The 19961-nt window shown below is 60.7% G+C and overlaps 1 protein-coding gene across 1 annotated transcript; it reads right to left on the bottom strand.

Moving 5' to 3' along the window:
- Nucleotides 1-3717: 3717 nt before the first annotated feature.
- SLC6A18 (solute carrier family 6 member 18) lies at nt 3718-19030 on the bottom strand. The gene is made up of 12 exons (XM_038583359.1): nt 18788-19030; nt 14272-14412; nt 13800-13937; nt 13085-13266; nt 11410-11520; nt 10559-10671; nt 9434-9562; nt 7778-7934; nt 7073-7277; nt 6561-6720; nt 5066-5228; nt 3718-3999 (listed from the first exon to the last, which is right to left on the bottom strand). Exons 1-12 carry the CDS (start codon nt 18945-18947, stop codon nt 3808-3810), a joined length of 1851 nt encoding a protein of 616 aa, XP_038439287.1. The 5' UTR covers nt 18948-19030; the 3' UTR covers nt 3718-3807.
- Nucleotides 19031-19961: the final 931 nt, after the last annotated feature.

Raw genomic sequence — 19961 nt, forward strand, 5'->3', positions numbered from 1 at the left:
CAGCAGGGTAGCTCAGATGGAACTTCTGGGAGAGGTGGGGTTCTCAGGGGCGCTGGGGGATGAGGTGCTGGTTGTCAGCCTGAGCTGTCCCTGGGGGCTTGAGCCGCGCAGGTGCTCCCCCACATCTCTGGTTTGGCAAATCTGGGGAGGGGCCTGGGTTTGCCCTTGTAGGGAGTTCCAATATGATGCTGGGGGGCAGGAGCACCCATGCTGAGAACCGCCGCAGGGAAGATGGGCAGCTTCAGTGGCGGCTTTACAGTCAGGGTTAGGAGTTTGGAGGTGGGTAGACGATATCATTGTGGGGTCATGGCTGAAGCCACCAGGGAAGTGGCCTGAGCTCATGGAGGGACCTGTTTGAAAGTGAAGGGTCAGGAGCCCCACCAGGGCCTCACCTAACAGGCCACCTCGGCCACACAGCCCCTGTGAGGTGCCCCGAGACAGAATGTGCTTTCTCAGGACAAGTGAGCTATTCCCTGGCTCCCATCTCAGTGGAGGATGAGCCCACGTGTGGGAGATGCTCATGTGTCCTTCCAGACCACCGGGGGGAGGGAGGGCTGCAGTGTGCCAGGGAGGGGGTGCTATGTAGGGTGCTGGACTGACGTCCTTGAACAGATGGAAAGAGCTGCAAGGATTGCCCAGAGAGCAGAAGGGAGCAGCCCAAACAGGGTGTATGTAGCCTGTGAAGAAAGGGGCTGCCAGGGAGCCGCCTCTCAGCCCTGTCCCCTGTTACAGCGGGAAGGCCCATAGCCAAGCAGTTGCCAAGGCTTCCTTCCAGGACGTCCCTGATGGGGCCACATGACACATAGTGGGATGCCATCAAGTGTACCTTGGATGGGGTTGGTGCTAACGTAGCCCAAATTTTCCAGGCATAAATGCATCTGCTGTCGGGGTTTATGGATATTGCCCTGTTTACTGCTGCTTCTGTGCAGAGCGTCCCAGTGACTGAGCTGACGATCGCTTTATGGCAGACCCAAGTCCATGGTCATAAATGCACCAGAGATGAGCAGTGCAGATTGGGGCCCCACCCAACCCGCACGCTGAGCTGGCCATGCTAGTGGCCACAGCATCATAAATGAAGGGAGGGCTGACCTGCCCTGGTGGGGAAGACAATGCATGGGGACACTGCCGGGACCCCACACCAGGCACCTGAGCTGACCCACCGCCGTCCCGCCTCTGCTCACACGCCCCAGGGGCCTGATTCTGGCATTTCTTTTTTTTTTTATTTTTATTTTTTTTTATTTATTCATGATAGTCACACACACACACACAGAGAGGCAGAGACACAGGCAGAGGGAGACGCAGGCTCCATGCACCGGGAGCCCGATGTGGGATTCGATCCTGGGTCTCCAGGATGGTGCCCTGGGCCAAAGGCAGGCGCTAAACCGCTGCGCCACCCAGGGTTCCCGATTCTGGCATTTCTATCACAGACCAGACCCTAGAGGTTCTCCACAAGCTCCAGAGTCCTGATTCTCTGATAGAGGCATTCTGTTGGCATTTCACTCTGGATCACCTGTTCTTATACCTGTTAAAGCCTTGAGAAGACCTATTGGTTAGGCTCAACTCACTAACAACTCTTCCTGGTTTATCTCTTTCTAAAACCAGTGTGTGTACTGTCAAACTCCGGGTGAATTTGAAAATAAGATGTTTAAAGCAAAAGATAAAACCTAGTTTCCTGGTCTTCCCTAGATCCAAGCTGCATGTTACAAAGGCTCATTGACTGGTATATCCTGGACTGTGTAGGCGGCAGAGTTCAAGATGAGTGTTCAAGATGGAGTTCAAGTTCAAGAGGAGGCATAGCTGGTGCCCCCAGGACCTCCCAGAGTGCTGAGCAGTTACTCCCTTGCCACCACCATCCAGCCCCAGGTCCTCACCTGCCACATCCCCAGGCTGGTGCTTGGCACCTGGACACTGTAAAGGGCTTCCCAAACTCGGGTGGGCTCAGAACCACCCAGGCTCTTGGGAAGTGGAATAAGGACCCCCCCCAAAGACACCCACATTCTAATCCCAGAACCTGTATTACCTGACATGGCAGAGGGGAATTATGGGTGCAGGTGGCTTATCAGTTGACCCCAAGATGGGGAGAGCATCCTGAGTTATCCAGGTATACCCAGGGTGATCACAGGGTGAAGAGGGGTGGCAGAGAGGCATGGGGGAGAAAGACTCCCTGGTCTTGGCTGGTTTTTTGATGGAGGAAGGGGCCACAAGCTGTGGGTCACAGCACAGGGGGCAAAGTACAGGACTCACTACCCATGGGGCCCAGGGCACACTTTGGAGGGCACTCGGCTGACTCCGCTCCTCTTAGGGGGACAGCAGTGCAGGCGCATCTGTGTACTTGGCTCAGGGCTCCCTGTGACGAGGGCAGCCCAACATGCTCACCTGGACCGGGATACTTGGTCACTGGGGTCCTTCAGCACCCTGGACAGTGCTCGCCCTGCTCCGGATGGTTCCCTGTCCCGGGTCTTCCTGAGGTTTGATCCACGGTCTCAGGGGGTGGGTGGGACAAGTCAGAAGCACACCCGTGTATCAGGGCCCAGCCAGTGACTCAGCGTGCCTGAGTCACAGTGTTGTCAGATGAGGGAGAGAGGATGGAGGGGAGCTGGGAGGAGAGGAAGGGAGGGAAGTGGGGGGAGAGGAGATGGTTGCGTACATGGACGGGATGGTTGGATGGACAGATGATGGATGGATAGAGGGGAGTGGGAGGAGATGGATGGATACATGGATGAATGGACATAAGGATGGATGGATGGATGAGGAGGGAGGGAGGGCTGCACAGGCCACCTCGGCCACACAGACCCTGTGAGGTGCCCCGAGACAGAATGTGCTTTCTCAGGACAAGTGAGCTATTCCCTGGCTCCCATCTCAGTTGAGGATGAGCCCACGTGTGGGAGATGCTCATGTGTCCTTCCAGACCACCCCGCAGGTGGAGGGGTGAGTGCGCTGGAGCTGGATGAGGAAGCACCTCCCACTGAGGCTGCAGCGGGGCATAGTATGGAGTGAGGTCAATGCTCCTTTGGAGACCTTCGGAGCCTGAATGATAATCAGCCTTTTTGTAACTTCTAGACCCACATTTGAGGCTCTGAGAGAATGTCTGAAGAACAAAGGGCTGTGTTGCTCAGAAATAAGGTCAGGAGAGTGGCCGGCGCCCTGACACGGGCTGCAGCTCCAGCCAGACCTTGTGCTCATGTAGGGAAGACCTGTCCTGGGCTAGGAGTGGCCAGGCCACGGGCTTGGTCAGGACGCCCCGCACACTGGGTTGCCTGGGCCTGGGCATGGACGCAGACCCGTGTCCCTGCTACCCGAGAGGTCCTGTCAGTATGGGTCACTACAGACCCTGCCCATGACCTGAGCACTCCAGGCGCAGAAAGGGACTTCCCATAGCCTCCACTTTTCCTTGGAGATCGCCCTTCAGATCCCCTCAACCCTTGTGTGCCAGGCCCCCAGCTGCAAAGGGCATGGATGGGAGCCTCCTCGGAGGCCACTCTGCTGGCCTGCTTGGCCACTGGGCCTGCTTGCCCTCTGCCCTTAGAAGGGTTCACTGAGTGCAGCATCTGGCCACCCAGACAGCATCATGTAACACCCCAGGCTGCAGGGTGCCAGGAGCTGAACACCAGGCTCTCCCGCTCTGGAGAGACCGTGCAAACTGTGGTGATGGAGCTGGGCCGTGCTATGAGCCAGGTCTGGGGGGTGCAGGGATGTGGGAAGCAGCAACCACAGTCCTTGGGGTCTGGGCAAGTGTGTAATGGGGTCTGGCTGTTGGCGGGCAAGCGGCACACAGGCTGGCCCTCCCTGCCACCCACGGCCCAGCCCTCAGGAGGCCCCTCCATCCTGCAGCTTTGGGCGCCTGTCCTGCCAGGTGTCCTTCTGCTTCCGTCTGTGCTTGGCGAGCAGCTGGACAAGGGCAACACCTGGAACCCACAGTGCAGGCAAGAAGCACAGGAGGACGCAGGTGGCCTGCACCCAGCCTGGGTAGGACTTCTCCTGCCGTGAGGGGAACCGTGCCTGTAGGGACACGAGGCCTCAGGTGAGCATCTGGGGAAGGACATGGTGAGGCTGAGCCTCGGCCACGGTGACTGAGTGGTGTGGGCCTGCCTCCCCTGCCTCTGCCTGAAGCAAAGCAGCAGGGCTCGTTCACTGCAGGGCGGGCAGTGGAAGAGGCTTGTCCCGGGGCAGCGAGGACACCTCACCCTGAAGTTTCAGGTTCGGGGCTGAGCCTCTCTAGGGTTGGGGCTGTGAGGTGTGGGCCCAGGGCCCGGGGTATGGTGTTCTGCCAAGAGCCTCCCAGCACCTGGAGGGGCTGCTCGACCTTGGGGGTGGCCTTGTCCTGACCTGCTGGATGTGGTTGGGCCCTGTGCCCTGCTCCCTTTTCTCTGAGAGAGGGTCACACCACCTACCCGACTTCAGGCACTTCTTTTGAGACCAATGTGAGGAACTAGCGTGTGAATCGATAGGACAATATTCATGAAAACTCTTGAGAAATATGGCACGTTCATCCTTTGCCTGCCCCTGGCGATGGGAGCCAGTCCCTTTGCTCAGCAGAACTTGGAACAGAATTCCCTCCATGCTCCCGAGGAGGGGTAGTGGCACGTATGAGGTTCTGAGGGGCCAGGTGGGGTGGCAGGTGGGCTGGGCCCACGCAGCTTAGAGCACAGCCAGTGGACAAAGGCTGGCACCAGAGAGCGGCCTCTGCTCCCTTTCTTCTGACCAGGCTCAGTGGTGGGTCAGCAACATGCACCCTACACACCTTCCTTCAACTCAGACCAGGAATGGGCACTTGCAGGTCAGCCCCACAGGCCATGGGAAGTCTGGCTCAAGGCCATGTCCCTGTATGAGCTGCTCCAGGGACCTGGAAACTGCTGTGGTCCTCCTGCCACTGACTGAGGCCTTGCCCCAGGTCCTGGCCAGAGTTGGCTTTGGTGCCCCGAGGGGACACTGGGGGTCTGGCAGCCTTGGGTCTCACAGCAAAGGCAGCCTGCAAGGTCACTTGGGACGTCATCTGGACCCTGGGCAGCACAGGAAAGGGCCAGATCAGGCCCAAGGTGGCTCCCCACTCCCCCAGAGGACCTACGTATTGGGTGTTCCAGGCCCTGTAGCTCAGCGGCGTCCAGACCAGAACGGCAATGTAGGCCACGAAAATGGTCAGCAACAGCAGTGGGCTGACAACCTTCCAAGTCACCCGCCAGTAGAGGCTAGGTCGTCTCCCGGTCATGCACACTATGTCGTCACTGAACCTGCCACAGAAACACAGGGCTCAGGCTCTCCCACCTGCCCACTTAGCCAGCGGCCTTCATCCAGTGTCACCAAGAGAGGGCCCCCAGGGCTGGCCCTCACTGCCACTCTGGCCTTTACTCCCACGCCTTTCTGAGTGGCTGCCGTTGGGGAGAGTGCTCCCAGGTCCCCTGGTCGGAATGTGGGAAAGGCCCCAGCAAGCGGGTCATCCAGCTGGGGAAGAGGGCTGGGCAGGAGGGGCTCCCAGGGGCTCCCAGCCTCTGCAGACCCCAGGAGGGAGGCCCGCCCTACCCTGTACAAGATGCCCCAGGAAGGCCCTATGGGTTTCCCCGAGGGAGGCTCCAGCTGCTGTGTGAGAGTGGGGACAGGGGAGCCCCCAAGGCCCCACTTGTGGGAGAGAAGGAGATGTCAGGCCCAGCACCATACAGCGCCCTGGGACGGGGATGAAGATGATCCAGGACATGCAGTGGCCATGGCTTACACCCTGGGAGTGGGCAGGAGGACAGGACCCTCCTCACAGCCCCTCCCTCAGCTCCTCATGTGTCTCCTCCTGATGCCCTGTGGCTGGTTGTGCCCAGGGCTGTTTCTCTGCACGTTGCTGGGCTAGTCTGCACCATCTGGCTGCCCCCGTGCTGCCTCTCCAGGTGAGCAGCGTCCCACCTTGGGACAAGCCCTCTGGCCCCAGGCCCACAGCACAGCAGTCAATGCCTGGCATTTGGAGCCTCCCAGGGCCCCCAGGGAATACGGGCAGAGGTCACAACTTCTAGGACCATCTGAGCAGGGCTCTGGTCAGGAGTAGCAGGTGTTTGACAGGTGAGACTGATAGGTGTGAGTGCAAAGGTGACAAGTAGGAGTGACAGGTGTGAGCATAGGTGTTACAGATATGAGTGTCAGGTGTGACAGGTGAAGGCAAGTGTGAGTGACAGGTGAGAGCAGGTGTGACAGGTGTGACTGCAGATGTGAATGACAGGTGTGACAGGTGGGGTGCAGAGTCCAGGTGTGCAGTGGGTCAGAGTCAGGCGGGGACGGGCAGGGCCAGTGCTGGACCTTTTCAGAGGCTGCTGGGACAGGGTCAAGGTGGGTGGGCTCCCCGATGCCCCAGTGTCCACTTCTCCTGGGACTTGGGGAGTCCACCCTGCGAACTGGAGATGGGCCATCGTGCTGCCCATCCCCACAGGCAGGGGGCCCAGGCAGCTGCCCTGCGTCTGGGAGGGGCTCTGATGGCCACGTGCCATCTCGTGCTGCCAAGAGAGTGGCTGCCCGACACACGTGCACCGCAGTCTTGGGGGTGCTGGGAGCAGAGGGCTGGGGACCTGGGGGCGGTGCACACTCACCGTTGCAGCCCGTAAACATAAGCGACCCCGATCACCTCAAGGAAGGCAAAGATGATGAGGTTGAGAGGGGCGGCGTAGTTGTCAAACACCTCGAGCCAGTAGTTTCCCGACTGCAGCGTGAAGCAGATCGCCGAGAGGAAGCATAGCAGGCAGGCCAGCCCTGGAGGAACAGTGCCGCCCTGTCGCCGAGCTGGTCCCCCTGCTTCTCAGGCCCTCCCTGCCTGGTGCACCTGTCTCCCGGTCTGCTCTCCCCACCACGGCCCAGCCCTGTGTCCAGAAGCAGGAAGACGCACAGGAGGGGACTTGGCATCAGGGAGCAGTGCTGGCAGTGACCCCTGCTCTGCCCCTGCGTGGCCCCTGGGTCTCCCAGGATGGCCCTCGAGGGATGTTGAGTGGGCGCAGAGCCCCTGGGACCAGCCCCGAGGGGTGGTCAGACCCAGCCCTTCTCGGGGGCTCCCGTGGACAGGGGGCCAGGAGGCAGTGGGACAGGGAGTGGCCTGGAGTCCACTCACCCGTCAGGACCTCCTTGGGGATGGATCTGTGCGTAAGCCCCATGTCCAGGAGTGGCGTAATGATGCTCTCCATGTTCCCAAACATTGAGGACAGGCCCAAGGTGAACAGCATCCCGAAGAACAGCACGGCCCACCCGGGGGCCCCCGGCATGTGGAGGATGGCCTCCGTGAAGATGATGAAGGCCAGGCCCGTGCCTGAGGCGCTCTGCAACACACATGTGCCAGCATGCCCCATGCTATGACACAGTGACCGGCTCACCCCAGGGCCGGGTGGCAGCCCTGCCTGTTTTGGCTACACAGCAAGCCACAGCGGCACCTCCAAGCAGGAGGAACCTCTTCCCTTTTGCTGCCGCGTGGCCAGCAGGTGACCATATGCCTGGGGGGTGGGGCTCAGGTGCATCAGCCCATATCCTTGGGGCCACCTCCTGGCCTGGCCACAGCTCAGCTCCGTGACCCATACACTGCCCCCAACCCCAGTCCCGTGCACAGGTGACACCTGGTCTCCCGGGCCAGCCTGGCCCCCAGCCTCCTGGGCAGGGCACTGTGGGACACATTACATTTGAGGCCACAGGTTTTCTAGAAGCTCAGCCAAGCTGAGGCTAAGGGTGGGCTTAGAGGCATCGTTCACGGCTCCCAGGCCAGCCTGGTCCAGGTCTGTGGAGGAGATTCGCAGCTGCCAGGAGCAGGGCCAGGCCCCCCGGGTACCTTATCCAGAAAGTCTTCCAGGTGGCAAGCCTCCAGATGGAGCCTGGCCACCCTCTCGGGCTGGGAGGCATTCAGGTGCGTGAGGACGGCTGCGTAGTCATCCCTGGAGATGCTCTGGTCGGGGAAATCGAACGCATTGATGAGGTGGAGGATGTTTCTGCAGAGACAGGCCAGTGCCCGCTAGGCTGGGCGCCCCGCACCCCAGAGACTCCCAGCAGGACAGCAGGGCCCTCAGGAGGGATGGGCAGCTGCGGGGACAGAAGGGACCCCACCTGGAGGGGCGGCCCCTGAGGCCCACAGTGGGCAGTGGGCCCTGGCCTCCTCGACTGCGCACCGGCAGTGCCCTGGGAGGGTTTTGGGCAGATCAGCGGCACCAGGTCCCCATCTGCCTGCCACCGCCCTCAGATGCTCACTGGTTCGAGGGCGGCCCAAACACACGCCCAAGGGCGTTCCCGAGCTTGTCACTTTGCCTACTTGCTGAAATAGATTTGTAACCTCGAAATCAATACTTGTGGTGCTTCTGGCGTGGTCAGCGGCCTGCCCCGGGTTGGTGGGCAACACTCAGCCCTCCGGATTCACCTCCTCCTGTCACAGGGACCCTCACAGTCTGTTCAGGCCACGGTGTTTGCAGATCTGTGCTGTTTGCAGGTGATTTGCTGCTTAAATGTGCCTCGAGTACTGCGCTGACGTGCCCTGGGTCCTGCGCGTGAGGCGGCCGGGCCAAAACTCCCAGGGACGACGCAGCAGAAGCACCTCACGTAGGCCTGGGTTGCTGCTGTCGCCGTGAGCACAGACTTGCTCACAAGGCTCAGTGGCCACAGCTGGGCGCTGCCCCTGCTGCTCCCTAGCGGGCATCTCACAGTTCACCATGTGGGTGCTGCAGCCTCTCGGGAACATTCCAGCGGGTGCACTTGCCCCGGGGCCCAAGCTCAGGCTGTTCTGTGCAGCCACTCCGCTGCCCCTCCACCCTCTGCACGACTCAAACGTGCTCACAGCAGGTGTCACCGGGGCCGTTCGACACCAACACGACAGGGGACCGGTCATTCTACGGGGGCTGCCCTGGGCCCCAGGCCCTCCGGCAGCATCATAGGGGGTGAGCCTGCGCATGTCTGTGGGGCCGCCTGGCAAACCACCTCGGACAGGCTATTTGCGGGCCAGAATCGACAGCCTTAGCAGCGCTGCACCACTGACACCATCCCCATGGCCTCCGAGCCCCAGGCTGTCGTGGCAGGTGACTACGGCTGAAAACCTTAGAGCAAACGGACACTCATCCTCCTGGCTCTGGGGCCAGAGGTCCATGGTGCAGTGTGGGCAGAGCCACGCTCCCATGAGCTCAGGGGATAGTGCTTCCCGCCACTGGGCTCGTGGCTGCGTCCTTCCACCCTCTGCCTCATCCAGGGCCTCCCTCATGGGTCTCCCGCAAGGACACGAGCCACTGGATTGGGCCACTCATCAACAGGACCTCCTCTTAACCAGCAGCGACCAGAGACATCCCCACCCCCAGCTGACACCAGGTCACATTTGGGCTGCGGGTGGACATGAACTTCTGGACACTCCACCTCATGCCCCTCAGGAAATAAAAGGTGGTTTGTGGGCATCGTCTGGAGGCCATGCTCTGTGGACAGCTCGCCCTCAGGCCCCAGGCACCGTGCTCACCTGTCCAGGCAACGCCCATGGTCGTTGGCTGCCTTGAATCCCAAGACGGAGAACACAGCGATGGAGGCATAGAGGGAGGTCATGCTGTTGACCAGGGCGATGGTCACTGCGTCCTTCTCACAGTTGTTCCTAGAAAACACATGCATAGCGCCTCTGTGCTTAGGGCTGTCTCCATGCCCCCTTCCGGGACACCCCGTCCCACACACGAGCCCCACACCCAAGACCCCCAGCACCAACTCTGCTCCCAGTAGTCTCAGGATGGCCTTGGATCCCCTTCCACAGTCCCCTCCCCACTGACCCCTCCCTGACCACCTCTCCCTGACCATCCCTCCCCGTTGATCTCTCCCTGACCATCCCTCCCCGCTGACCTCTCCCTGACCACCCCTCCCCACTGACACCGTCCTTGCCCTGCCAGCTGGAGACTGCGGGTGGTCAGCCTCCACCCGTGCCTGGACACAGGCAGCAAGGGTGTAGGGCATCATGGAGCCTACAGTAAGCTTGGCTGAGATGATCTGCAAGCTACTTGGAGTGGGCTGAGGTGGTCACTTGGTTGCAGTCGTGTGGAGCATCCCGGGCCCACCCCCCACCCCTGCATGTCTGAGGGGGATAAGTTCTGACCACTGCATAGGGTCACGTTTGTTCAGATGGTCCCAGAGCTTGCAGCTGCCTGGTTGGTGACAGGTGGTGCTTTATGCCTGAGACTCCTGGGGTTCCCACAGCAGGTGTGAGCCCCATGTCCATCTTAAGTGACCAGGGAGGCTGAAACACCCTGTATTTCTGCTTTTTTGACCCCATGCATGACACACATGGCCTGCTGGTCGGTGTCAGCCTCTGGTGATGGCCTTGTTCCTGGCATTATCTGGGCTCTCCCACTCCAGAACAGGCTGGGAGCTGTCTTGGGGTCCCTCCCCACAGCCTTGGGGAGATGACGGAGTCATTGGTAGGATCCCCACAATCTGTTCCTGTCACAAGTTCACAGCCGGTCACTCTCCTGCACACAGGACATAACGGTGCAAGTGCTTTGTGCTTCTCCCAGGAGCATCTCCCAGAAGTGTCTCCCAGGAGCCTCAGGGCGGGAGGCTCAGCACCTCAGTTGGAAGGAACTACCCCAAGCCTTGTCCCTACCTGGGTGGGTTATAACTTGCAAAAGCAATGTGTCCTCCGAAGGCCAGGGACAGTGAGAAGAATATCTGCGTGGCTGCGTCCAGCCACACTCGGGGGTTCTGGAGAATCTGCACCTGGAAGGACGCACAATCCTGTTGTGCAGCAGATGACCACATGCACCGCGGAGCCCACAGCTCCAGAACATTCCCAAAGCTTCCTTCGGGACGATGCTCAGGAGGGGGTATGAACAGCTTGGAAGCACCGTCGGAAGAGCAGATCACACGGCAAGTGTGGTCTTGCTGTTCTGTGACGCATCAAACCCACGGCTCCCATCCACGCGGGACGCTCAGGGTGACTGACCCCTCGGGGCTGAGAAATGGGTCTGAGCAGCTTGACTCGGGTGTGTTTATTCTGCTTCATTCATATCCACTGGCTCTGAGTGACCTGAAAGGTCTCATGTGGTGGGACACAGTGCCTGGTGTCTGTGGCTGGGGATGGCCCAAGGCAGACCCACCTGGACACCCAGTGCCCCCTTCCTCCTGCCGGGTGCCCTGGAAGCTCCCAGGGGGTGCTAGGCTCCTAGAGAGAGTGGTAGGGTCCAGGAAGGGTGTGAGCTCCAGTGGGTGGGCCCTGGGTCCTGTGGCTCCTCTCCTGGTGGGCTGCGTGTTACAAACCAAGTCCCCCTCTGACCCTGGCCTCCTGCCTGAGACCCATGCCACCTCCTCCCTGCCCTCACCCACACATGGCCTCGTGGGGCCTGGCCTCTGTCTCACGGCCATTCCCATGGCTGGGGATGGAGCAAGCTGGCCTGGGCTATGGCTCTGACTCATGTTTTCCCTGCAGCCTGGAGCCTGGACTTCAAACCAACTTACATCTGGCGTGAACAAGTAGATTAACCCTTCGACCGCCCCGGGCAGGGTGAGTCCTCTGATAAGGAAAATTGTCAGGACCAGGTACGGGAACAGGGCTGTGAAATAAATTGCCTTTAAAAAAGACCAAATTGTTAGACTTTTCACTGGTATATGCTCCATATAAAACCTTAAAGAGGCAGGTATGCTCTGAACGCCTCAGCGGCCAGCGACCTGTCACCCATGTGGGATTCCACCTGAGCAGGGGTGCAGGGCACCAAGAGCTGAGGGGGCTCCAGTCAGGCTCTGAGGGTCTGGGGCTCAGGGGATGATCACAAGCAGATTCATGTATGCCTTTGTGTCTGTGTGGTGGGTGCTGACCATCCCAGGCCAGTGGGATGATGCCTCCCTCGTACCCACACCCATGCTCCCCCAGCACCACCCTTCCTCCTCCCCACATCTGGCCACTTCATGGGGGCCTTGGGGCCACACACCTGCCCACACCTGTCTCCCCAGCATAGGACCAGTGTCCCTTCAGTCAGATGTGGCCAGGGGTCTGCACACATGGTGTCTGCATAGAATCAATCCACCGACAATGCTTTTCCCTCAAGGCCGCCCTGCAAGCCCCAAAATACAGATTGACTGGGAGTCGCAGATGCCTCTTTAGGGACTTCCATCACAGGTCATTTGGAATTTTTGGCTGACCTGTTGGGCCTAATGGTTGCTTTGGTCTAATTCAGTGATTCCGGTCTTCCCAAGTGTAAAGACCCTCATGTAACTATAACCTTCACACACCAATTGAGAAAATGTGCAGGCACATGTACACGTCTGGATCTGTGCAAAAGGACTGCAAACGTGTGTCAGGAGCCATGGTCTGGAAATGCATGGAGCCATGTCTCACGCGCTGGAAGGGAGGATGTGTGTGGCACCGGGCCTGTCTTTGCCTGGAGATGAGAGGGTGCAGGGTGAAGGCAGGCTTTCAAGTCAAAAGCCCAGGCCTCCCCTGGTCCTCCCTGCACAGAAGCCACATGAGTAACTGTGGACACATTGCTCCTCATCATTGGAGTCTCTTCAAAAGTTAGGAACTGTTTAAAGCAAACACTCCAGGAGCACGTCTGCCGCTTACAGCCCGTTACAGGAAAATGTGCGCTGGGGGCAGGAAAACACAGAAAGGCAGTGCCGCATGAGGGACAGTCTCCTGCCTCATCCCGTGGGCAGCATTGCGCCCAGATGGACCGATGGCCACACCCCTAGCCCAACCCCAAGGACAGGACAGCCATGGCTGACAAGGCAGCAGAAAATGTAGAGCATGGTCACAAGAAACACTCAGGAACTGGGAGAATAGGAACAGAGGGGACCCATAGGAAACAGAGACAGGATGGCAGACTGAGCCTGGATTATAGTCACACTAAACGTAAATGGTCTAAACAGCTACACAAGAGCAGGGACTGCCAGCATGGATAGAAAATTTCCTTGTAGAAGGAACACAGTTTACACAAAGAGACCCAAACACGTTAAAAGAAAAAGAACAGAGAAAATCTCCCCGTTGGCATCTGAGCAGAGCGTCGTCAGGCAGAGGTACCCATCTCTGCAGAGTGCATGATCTTCAAGCCTGTGCCCTCCCAGCAGAGCCTCTGACCCTGGTCACCAACACCGAACTGGAGGGAGCCGGGCAGTGGGGTCTGCCCAAGGGTCTCACCTTCCCCGTGGATTCAATGCCTCTGATGACACACAGGTACACAACTGCCCAGGATGCGGCTAAGCAGGCCAGCAGCCGCCCCTGGATGGAGCCGCTGTCGCTAATGTCAGCTGTGATGTTCAGCGTCTGCCGGTACCAGAAGTAGCTCACGGTACTGCTGGCCTGGCACTCGGCCTCAAACCCTAGAACCAGGAGGGTCCCATCAGGGGCTTCACGGGGCTCAGTCCTGGGTGTGGGCTCTGCGGACCTCCACCAGGAGTGCCGCCTGTGGCTGACCTGGCCCGGGGATGCCGCCCGAATGCCAGGCACAGCAGGTGGGACCTATGCCTACCGCCGTCCAGGGTGTGCAGCTGGGGCAGGAGGGCCAATGAGGAGAGCGTCCAGGCCCAGACCTGCCCCTGGGTGGCCTCCTTCAGAATGTGCCCAGCTCAACTTAGTGTCAGCAGAGGTGGGAGGGGAAGGAGGCTTAACACAGTTGTACAAGCCAGTGCCAAATATAGTTATTTCGTGTGCTGTGAGGACCTCCTTGGCTGAAGCCTGTGGCAGGGGCACACGTGCACACAGCTGGGCTGGGGGCACACATGGTGTCAGGGCCCATGCCCATCAGTGCTCAGAAATGGTGGGGTAAGGAGGACAGGGTTTCAGGGGTGATGTGTGGGGGAGCCCGTCAGGGCCCACAGGGGGCAGGATACCCAGCTTCCCGCCCGAGCACTACCTGTGCGGTTGACGTCCAGTGGACAGGAGCTCCAGGGGAGCGGGGACTGGAAAGAGTTGAGGAAATACCACAGCACCCACGTCAGGACAGTGTTGTAGTACAAGCTGACCAGGAAGGACACGGTGACACAGCCCAGCCCTATGGAGAGGCACGGCCGGTGCACGGAGCTCCAGACACTCAGCAGCCTGCCCCCCTACTCGCCCTCACCCCCGAGACCTCCTGCTCTCCCTCCCCATCACCCCCAGGCCCCCCGCCCCCCTCCCCCTCACTGCTCAGAGCTCGGCCACAGTTAGCTCCCACAGGGGTGCTGCCACGCATATCTCCCCGCACTGCTACGTCCCGGCCCTGCTTCAGCAGATCCGAAGCCACCACAGGTGCGCTGGCCTAATGAGCTAACAGGCAGCACACACGTGACCTGCAGACCTCTACCCTCCCCACAGCTCCGGGCAGGGGTCAGAGGGAGGCAGCCTACCCACTCCACCCAGGTAGGGCGAGATGGCCGTCCACACCCCGATGCTGCCTCTCCGCAGGCGCTGGCCGATGGCCAGCTCGACGTAGAAGAGCGGGATTCCCTCGAAGACCAGGGCGATGAGGTAGGGGATGAGGAAGGCCCCTGCAGAGACACAGTGGTCAGCAGATGGTCACCGACTGCCTGATGAGGCCTTGGCTGGGGGAGTGGTGCCCTCGGCTGCCCTGAGAGGGGGACACGAGCCTGCACATCCAGTGTCTGGTTTGCTGCTGTTCAAATCCCACCTTGTGATGCTTCGGTGGCAGGTTTCATGCAATAAAGAACAGCCTTGTTCTGACAGGAGCACCCGAACCCCGGTTACGGGCCCTCCTGTGACATGGGGCTGGTCTCTGCTCCCAGAGGGATGTTGGAGACAGTGACGTTTGAAGCGGTCTCTTGAGTTGTGTGCCTGAGTGGGGGCCGGGACCCATCTCTGTGCCTTGGCGTGAGTGTCCCCTCTGCACCACCGTCTGGGTGCTGGGAGGAGGGCACCCGTAGCCACAGTGCGGTGGGGGGCTCCATGGTCCCTCAAGGGAGCACACATTGACCAGCCTCATGGGCCTGATGGGAGAGCTCAGCCTTCAGCTCAGTGAGCCAGTGGTGGAGGGAGCAGGAGATGAGGCCACAGGTGTGAAGACTGAGGGGCCCAGCCTCCTGGAGCCCACATCCCTGAGGGGTCCCACTGGATCCCCGCGTCCCACCGGACTTGTGGGTGTTTCTCATACTGCGAGGGAAGGGCATCCTGACCGGCCTCACCCTCCCAGGCCCCATACAATCAGGAGCTGCATTTTTGTCTGGGTAACCGCAGTCCGTGGGCCTGCTGCCGTTAGGTGCTCCAGGACTGATCCCTGCAGCTGCACGGCATGGCCGGCCAGGGAACCGTGCAGACCAACATGGGTGTGGGCCCCTGATGGTGCTCCCAGCGTCTCCCGGTGTCTCCCGGCTTGGCTGGCACGGCGCAGGCCCAGCCTCTGGGAGCCAAGCTGCCAGCCTGTCTCTGAGTTTTGCATCACCATCTGAGGTTTTGACGCTGAGTTGAGGTAGCCACTCAGCCCACACCAGCTTCTGCAAGGGACTCCAGGGTTTGGGGCAAAACAGTGCCCATTGGTGTCTTCTAGGCAGTGGCAAAACCACAAAATGAGAGAACAACGTGGAATTCTGGGAGACTCGGCCTCAGTGGGCACACCTGACACCCCCGGGACGACCAGGGGCCTGTGAGCAGGGGCTTGGAGCTGGGGGGCGGATATAGCCCGGACCACTTCAGAGCACTCCTGGGAGGGAGATGGGTCATTCACAGGCCAGGTGTCCAGGGCCCAAGTGTAGGAGGCCTCCTAGCCTGCCCTTCCCACACCCTTCCCACACTGTGTCATCGGTCCTCTGCAGGTGTGTGGACTCCCAGCCTCCCTTGGACCTCGGGAACACACCTGTGGCAGGGTGAGGACCGGCCTGGGGGTGGGAGCCTGCCTGTGAGGCAGGGGTTCTGGGTCCTGGGTACTTGACCCACTGTCTGGAACAGGCATGCAGGCTCTAGGTCAGACCCGTGGATCCCCTGCACTGTGGGGAGGGTCACAGCCTGCAGGATGGGGCAGGAGCCCAGGCGGGGCCCCAGGGGCTGGCTGAGGTCAGCGTGGCAGGGAGCACCCGGAGGGGCTGAGAGGAGCAGAGGGGGGTTTCTCTGTCACTGAGCTGGTGTGGCTGAACCTGCCACACCTCGAGGCCAAGAGAAGGGGAAGCAGCCCTGCGGTTTAAACAGAAGCCACATGGTCCAGAGCGTCGGCCGCTGCGTGTTAGGTGCATTTTAGCCCTAGCCCCAAAGCGTGTGGACCATGACCCGGGTAAAAACCAAGCCAGTTTGGAGGAGGGCCACTGGTTGCGGGAGGACCCAGGCACGTGATTAGAGAGGTGGGACTGCGAGCCCCACGCGGCCCCTGGGCTGGGGAGAGGCCCGGAGGCTGCATTTCTCCCAGGCTGGTGATGCCACGAGCCGTGCGTCCAGGACGGAAGCTCCGCAGGAGCCATGAGCACGCAGGAGGGCAGAGTGGCTCCCACGGCCGCCCCTGGCTGCCCTGGAGCTGTATATTCTTTATGACGCCAGGTCCCGGTGCCTACGCAGGCTCCTCGCTGTGAGCCGTGCTAGGAAGTGTCTGAGCCTGAGGAGTGGAGTGGGCATCCGGGGAAACATTTCTCGACACTGGGTCCTGCCGTGGGGGCAGCAGGAGGGCCAGCCTTCCCCTGCGGGGTTGGCACGCTCAGATGGAACATGTGCTGGGCTCGGGGGGATGGCTCAGGGCGGGCAAAACCCTCCCACATGCAGCGTCAGACGCCGAGAGGAGTTGCTTCTGGCCCTGCCCTCAGCCCGACTATGGGGCAGGGGTGCAGATCGCGGCGCACATGCCCACGCCGTGGATCTGTGAGTACCCTGCGCTCCGCCGGCCCCAGGGTGGGGGCGGCCGTGTTCGGGGTCCCGACCACTGAGAAGATGCAAAGGACAAAAAGCCCGGTCTGACGGGGTCGGCTGCACACCTGGTGCTGCTGAGAATCAGCGAGATGGTCCCGGAGCCCAAAAGAGGACAGAGAGCAACCAGCCGTCTCTGTGGGGGGGGCGACCCGGAGTTGCGAGGGTGGCCGCGCCTCCCAGACGATCTAGACACCCCAAAGCCCCGGGAGTCTCCCGTGGAGATCAACAGCCTGGCTGTGACGTCCGTGTGGCAGCTGCGGCCAATGCAGAACGACACAGCCGACGAGTGAGAGGCCCCACCCCGCCGGACGTCTGGATTCGCGGTCAGACCACAATAACGGCGTCCACGTGCCTTTCCCTGCACGAATCCGCTGCGTCTGTGGGGCCCACGGACACCGAGGTCAGAACATGGCAGTGCAGGCGTCGGGGGCCACTTACGGGTGCCCCGCCTGCCCTGCCGTGGACGCGGGCAGGAACCTCGACCCCGCAGGTGCTGACGGCTTGCCCGAAGCCGCAGCAGACCCCCCAAGGGCCGCCTGAGTGTTTCCCGGCTCAGACACGGTGGTGTCTTTTAAGTCTCCTTCCTTAAGAGTCGAATAATCACTAGGGAGGCAGGAAGTAGTCACCCTCAGGGGGCCCGAGTTGGTGCAGAATAAAGATGCGGTGGGTTATCTGCTTGTTGCTTGCATCCTCTTATCAAAACGGTCGGTCATGGGCAGTGAGACCAAAAGTCATTTTCACGCGTGAGGAGGTGCTTGTCTAGGACAAGTGTGAGTTCTGAAACTCGAGTATTTATGACGTTGCACTAAGGCTCTCACACCCGGAAATAGGGCCTACAAGAAGAGTTTAAACAGCAGGGCCCGCAAAGCCCTGAGCACAGGCGTGACGGGTTGACCCAGGGCCCTCGGGCAGGCAGTGCCCACACACGGCCCACGGCGACGAGGGTTCCGGAATGGTCGGTCCCAGGAAGGTCCCAGCAAGTCGCAGTGCTGAGCAGTGGCCACCCGGTTCTGGTCAGTGCGGCATTTACTGACCTGGAGTGAACACCGGCATGGGGGTCACTGCTTCGCCCCCAGACGTGCCTCTCCTGATGCCCGGGGCAGCACGGGGGGCGATCTGGGTCTTCTGTCCGGTGCCTGGGGTGTGGTGTGCCTCGGAGACTCTCGTTCTCAGGTGACCACAGCCCACGGTGCCCGCCCGGCCCCTGGCCCCAGAGTGGCTCTAACGCCTCTAGGGCAGCAGTTCCAAGACACATTTCTCCTCCAACTTCTCAAGATCGGGAAAACAACAGTAAACTTTCAAGAAGCAGTGTTGTTGCAAACAGGGAAACTGCACCTGCCAGTGCTCTCGCCTGGTCTGCTCCACGGTGGTCGGGCTACATGTCCCCGAAGTCCCCAGCCCGTGTTCCCCCAACGCAGCCTGACCACTGCCCACATGCCACTGCCAGGAGGGCCACTGCATGCCCTGGAAGGGGGAGGACGGCTCCCCTTCAGAGAAGGTGGCGGGCAGCTCACACACGTACAGGCTTCCATTTCTGACCAGTTCCCGGTGGGGCCGCACCACCGCCCCCAAAGGAAACCGTATGCACATTCCAGCCAGAGGCCTGGTGGATGCAGGAAGACTGCCCCTGGGACTTTCAGGGGGCCCTCAAGTCTCACGGGTACAGAGAGGCTAGAAGGCAAGTTGACCTGAAAGGGAGATCCCATGGGACCCACGGGTCAACCCCAGAAAAGGACCAACCCAGCCCAGGGGACGTCCCGTGGGGCAGCGGGTGATGGGCGGGCGGGCTTGCTGGCACCACCACGGACTCTTGTGAAGGGACACTGGGGAGCAGGTGGCCCGGCCTGTGTGCCCTGCAAACCTAAAGTGAGCTGAGTCCAAGTGCAGTTTGGAAAGTCCCCTGAGCCCCAGAAGGCCGGGATGCCCCCGGCCTGGACTTCAAGTGGACAGGTGTCTGGGCCACGGAGAATCGGTGTGTCCCCCAGACGCCAACCCGTGCCCCAGCCCGCGGCGACGGCTCACCTCCCCCGTAGGTCTGGCAGAGGTACGGGAACCTCCAGATGTTGCCCAGGCCCACGGCAAACCCGATGCAGCTCAGAAGGTACTGCAGCTTGTTGTCCCACTTGGGCCTCTCGGACCCGCCACCGTCACCCAGGGGCTCCGGCCCCACAGTGCATGCCATGCCTGTGACTCGCTCCTGCCTGGGCTCCAGGGACCCTCCGGGACCTTCGCTGAGGTTTGGGAGCCCCGAGTGGTCCCCCTTCCGTGTACGTTGTCGTTATTTAAAGGAAAACCAGTGTAGCCAGTTAATTGGTAACCCAGACCAGGCTCTTGCTGGAACGCGGGCGGTCGCTTCCTGACCCCACACCCCCGGGGCCTGCACCTCCTGTCGTGCCCGAGGCAGACGGCCACCCCCTTGAGAGCTGCGTGCAGCGAGGACTTCCTGTTCCCTGTTGGGGATGCACCAGGACACCCCAGACTGGGGCGCATTGAGTTGTTTTATCAAAAGCATTGACTTTCTCATCAACCTTTTGATTCTGAGACAGTTGTAGACTCACTCGTGGCCGTGAGGAACGTCCTGAGCCTGAACCCACGTATCCTCTCCCCATGTCCCCCGGTGGTGGCCTCTCGCACACATCTTGTCCATGTCACAGCTGCGGTGTTGATGTGGACAGGTCAGTTTGACACATGTCCATCACGGGGAGGATCCCCTGTCCCCTTATGGCCACACCCACCCCTCCTGCACCCCTGCCCGCCTGCCATCAGTTTCCGTTGCTGCCGTTTCGTCATGTCTGGAATGTGAGAGAAGCAGAGTCCCCAGTGTGTGACCTTGGGTGGGCCTGCTTCTCTTGGCGTCCTCCAGGGACCTGTCCGGGGTGCCGAGCCCCAGCTGTGCAGGCGCGCTGTGTGTCACCACGCACACAAGAGCGGCAAGGCCGTGTCCTCGTGCTCACGTGGGATGAGTATCCAGGGAGGGGTCTGTGTGGTGTGATGCGCTGTCTTCATTTCTAAGCGACATTTGTTTCTCAGACGTTGAGGGTAAACCTTCTGGCTGGTGGCATATGTCCCTCTTCTGGGGATGTCCATGCACACTGCAGGAGCTGCTCAGTCCTGCATCCCCAGGCCCCCGTGGTGGCCACACCCAGCCCAGGCCCCCGCCAACACCCATTACCTGCAGGGACATAGCTAAGGGAGT

The sequence above is a fragment of the Canis lupus genome, chromosome 34 (genome assembly GCF_011100685.1).
Source record: "Canis lupus familiaris isolate Mischka breed German Shepherd chromosome 34, alternate assembly UU_Cfam_GSD_1.0, whole genome shotgun sequence".
Classification (NCBI taxonomy): Eukaryota; Metazoa; Chordata; class Mammalia; order Carnivora; family Canidae; genus Canis; species Canis lupus.

Coding starts and splice junctions, on each gene's coding strand:
- SLC6A18 (XM_038583359.1), bottom strand. CDS start 18,947: ATGGCATGCACTGTGGGGCCGGAGCCCCTGGGTGACGGTGGCGGGTCC. Junction 9,563..10,558: donor GCAAGTTATAACCCACCCAG/GTAGGGACAAGG, acceptor TGTGTTTTCTAG/GAACAACTGTGAGAAGGACG. Junction 5,229..6,560: donor TATGTTTACGGGCTGCAACG/GTGAGTGTGCAC, acceptor TTTCTGTGGCAG/GTTCAGTGACGACATAGTGT.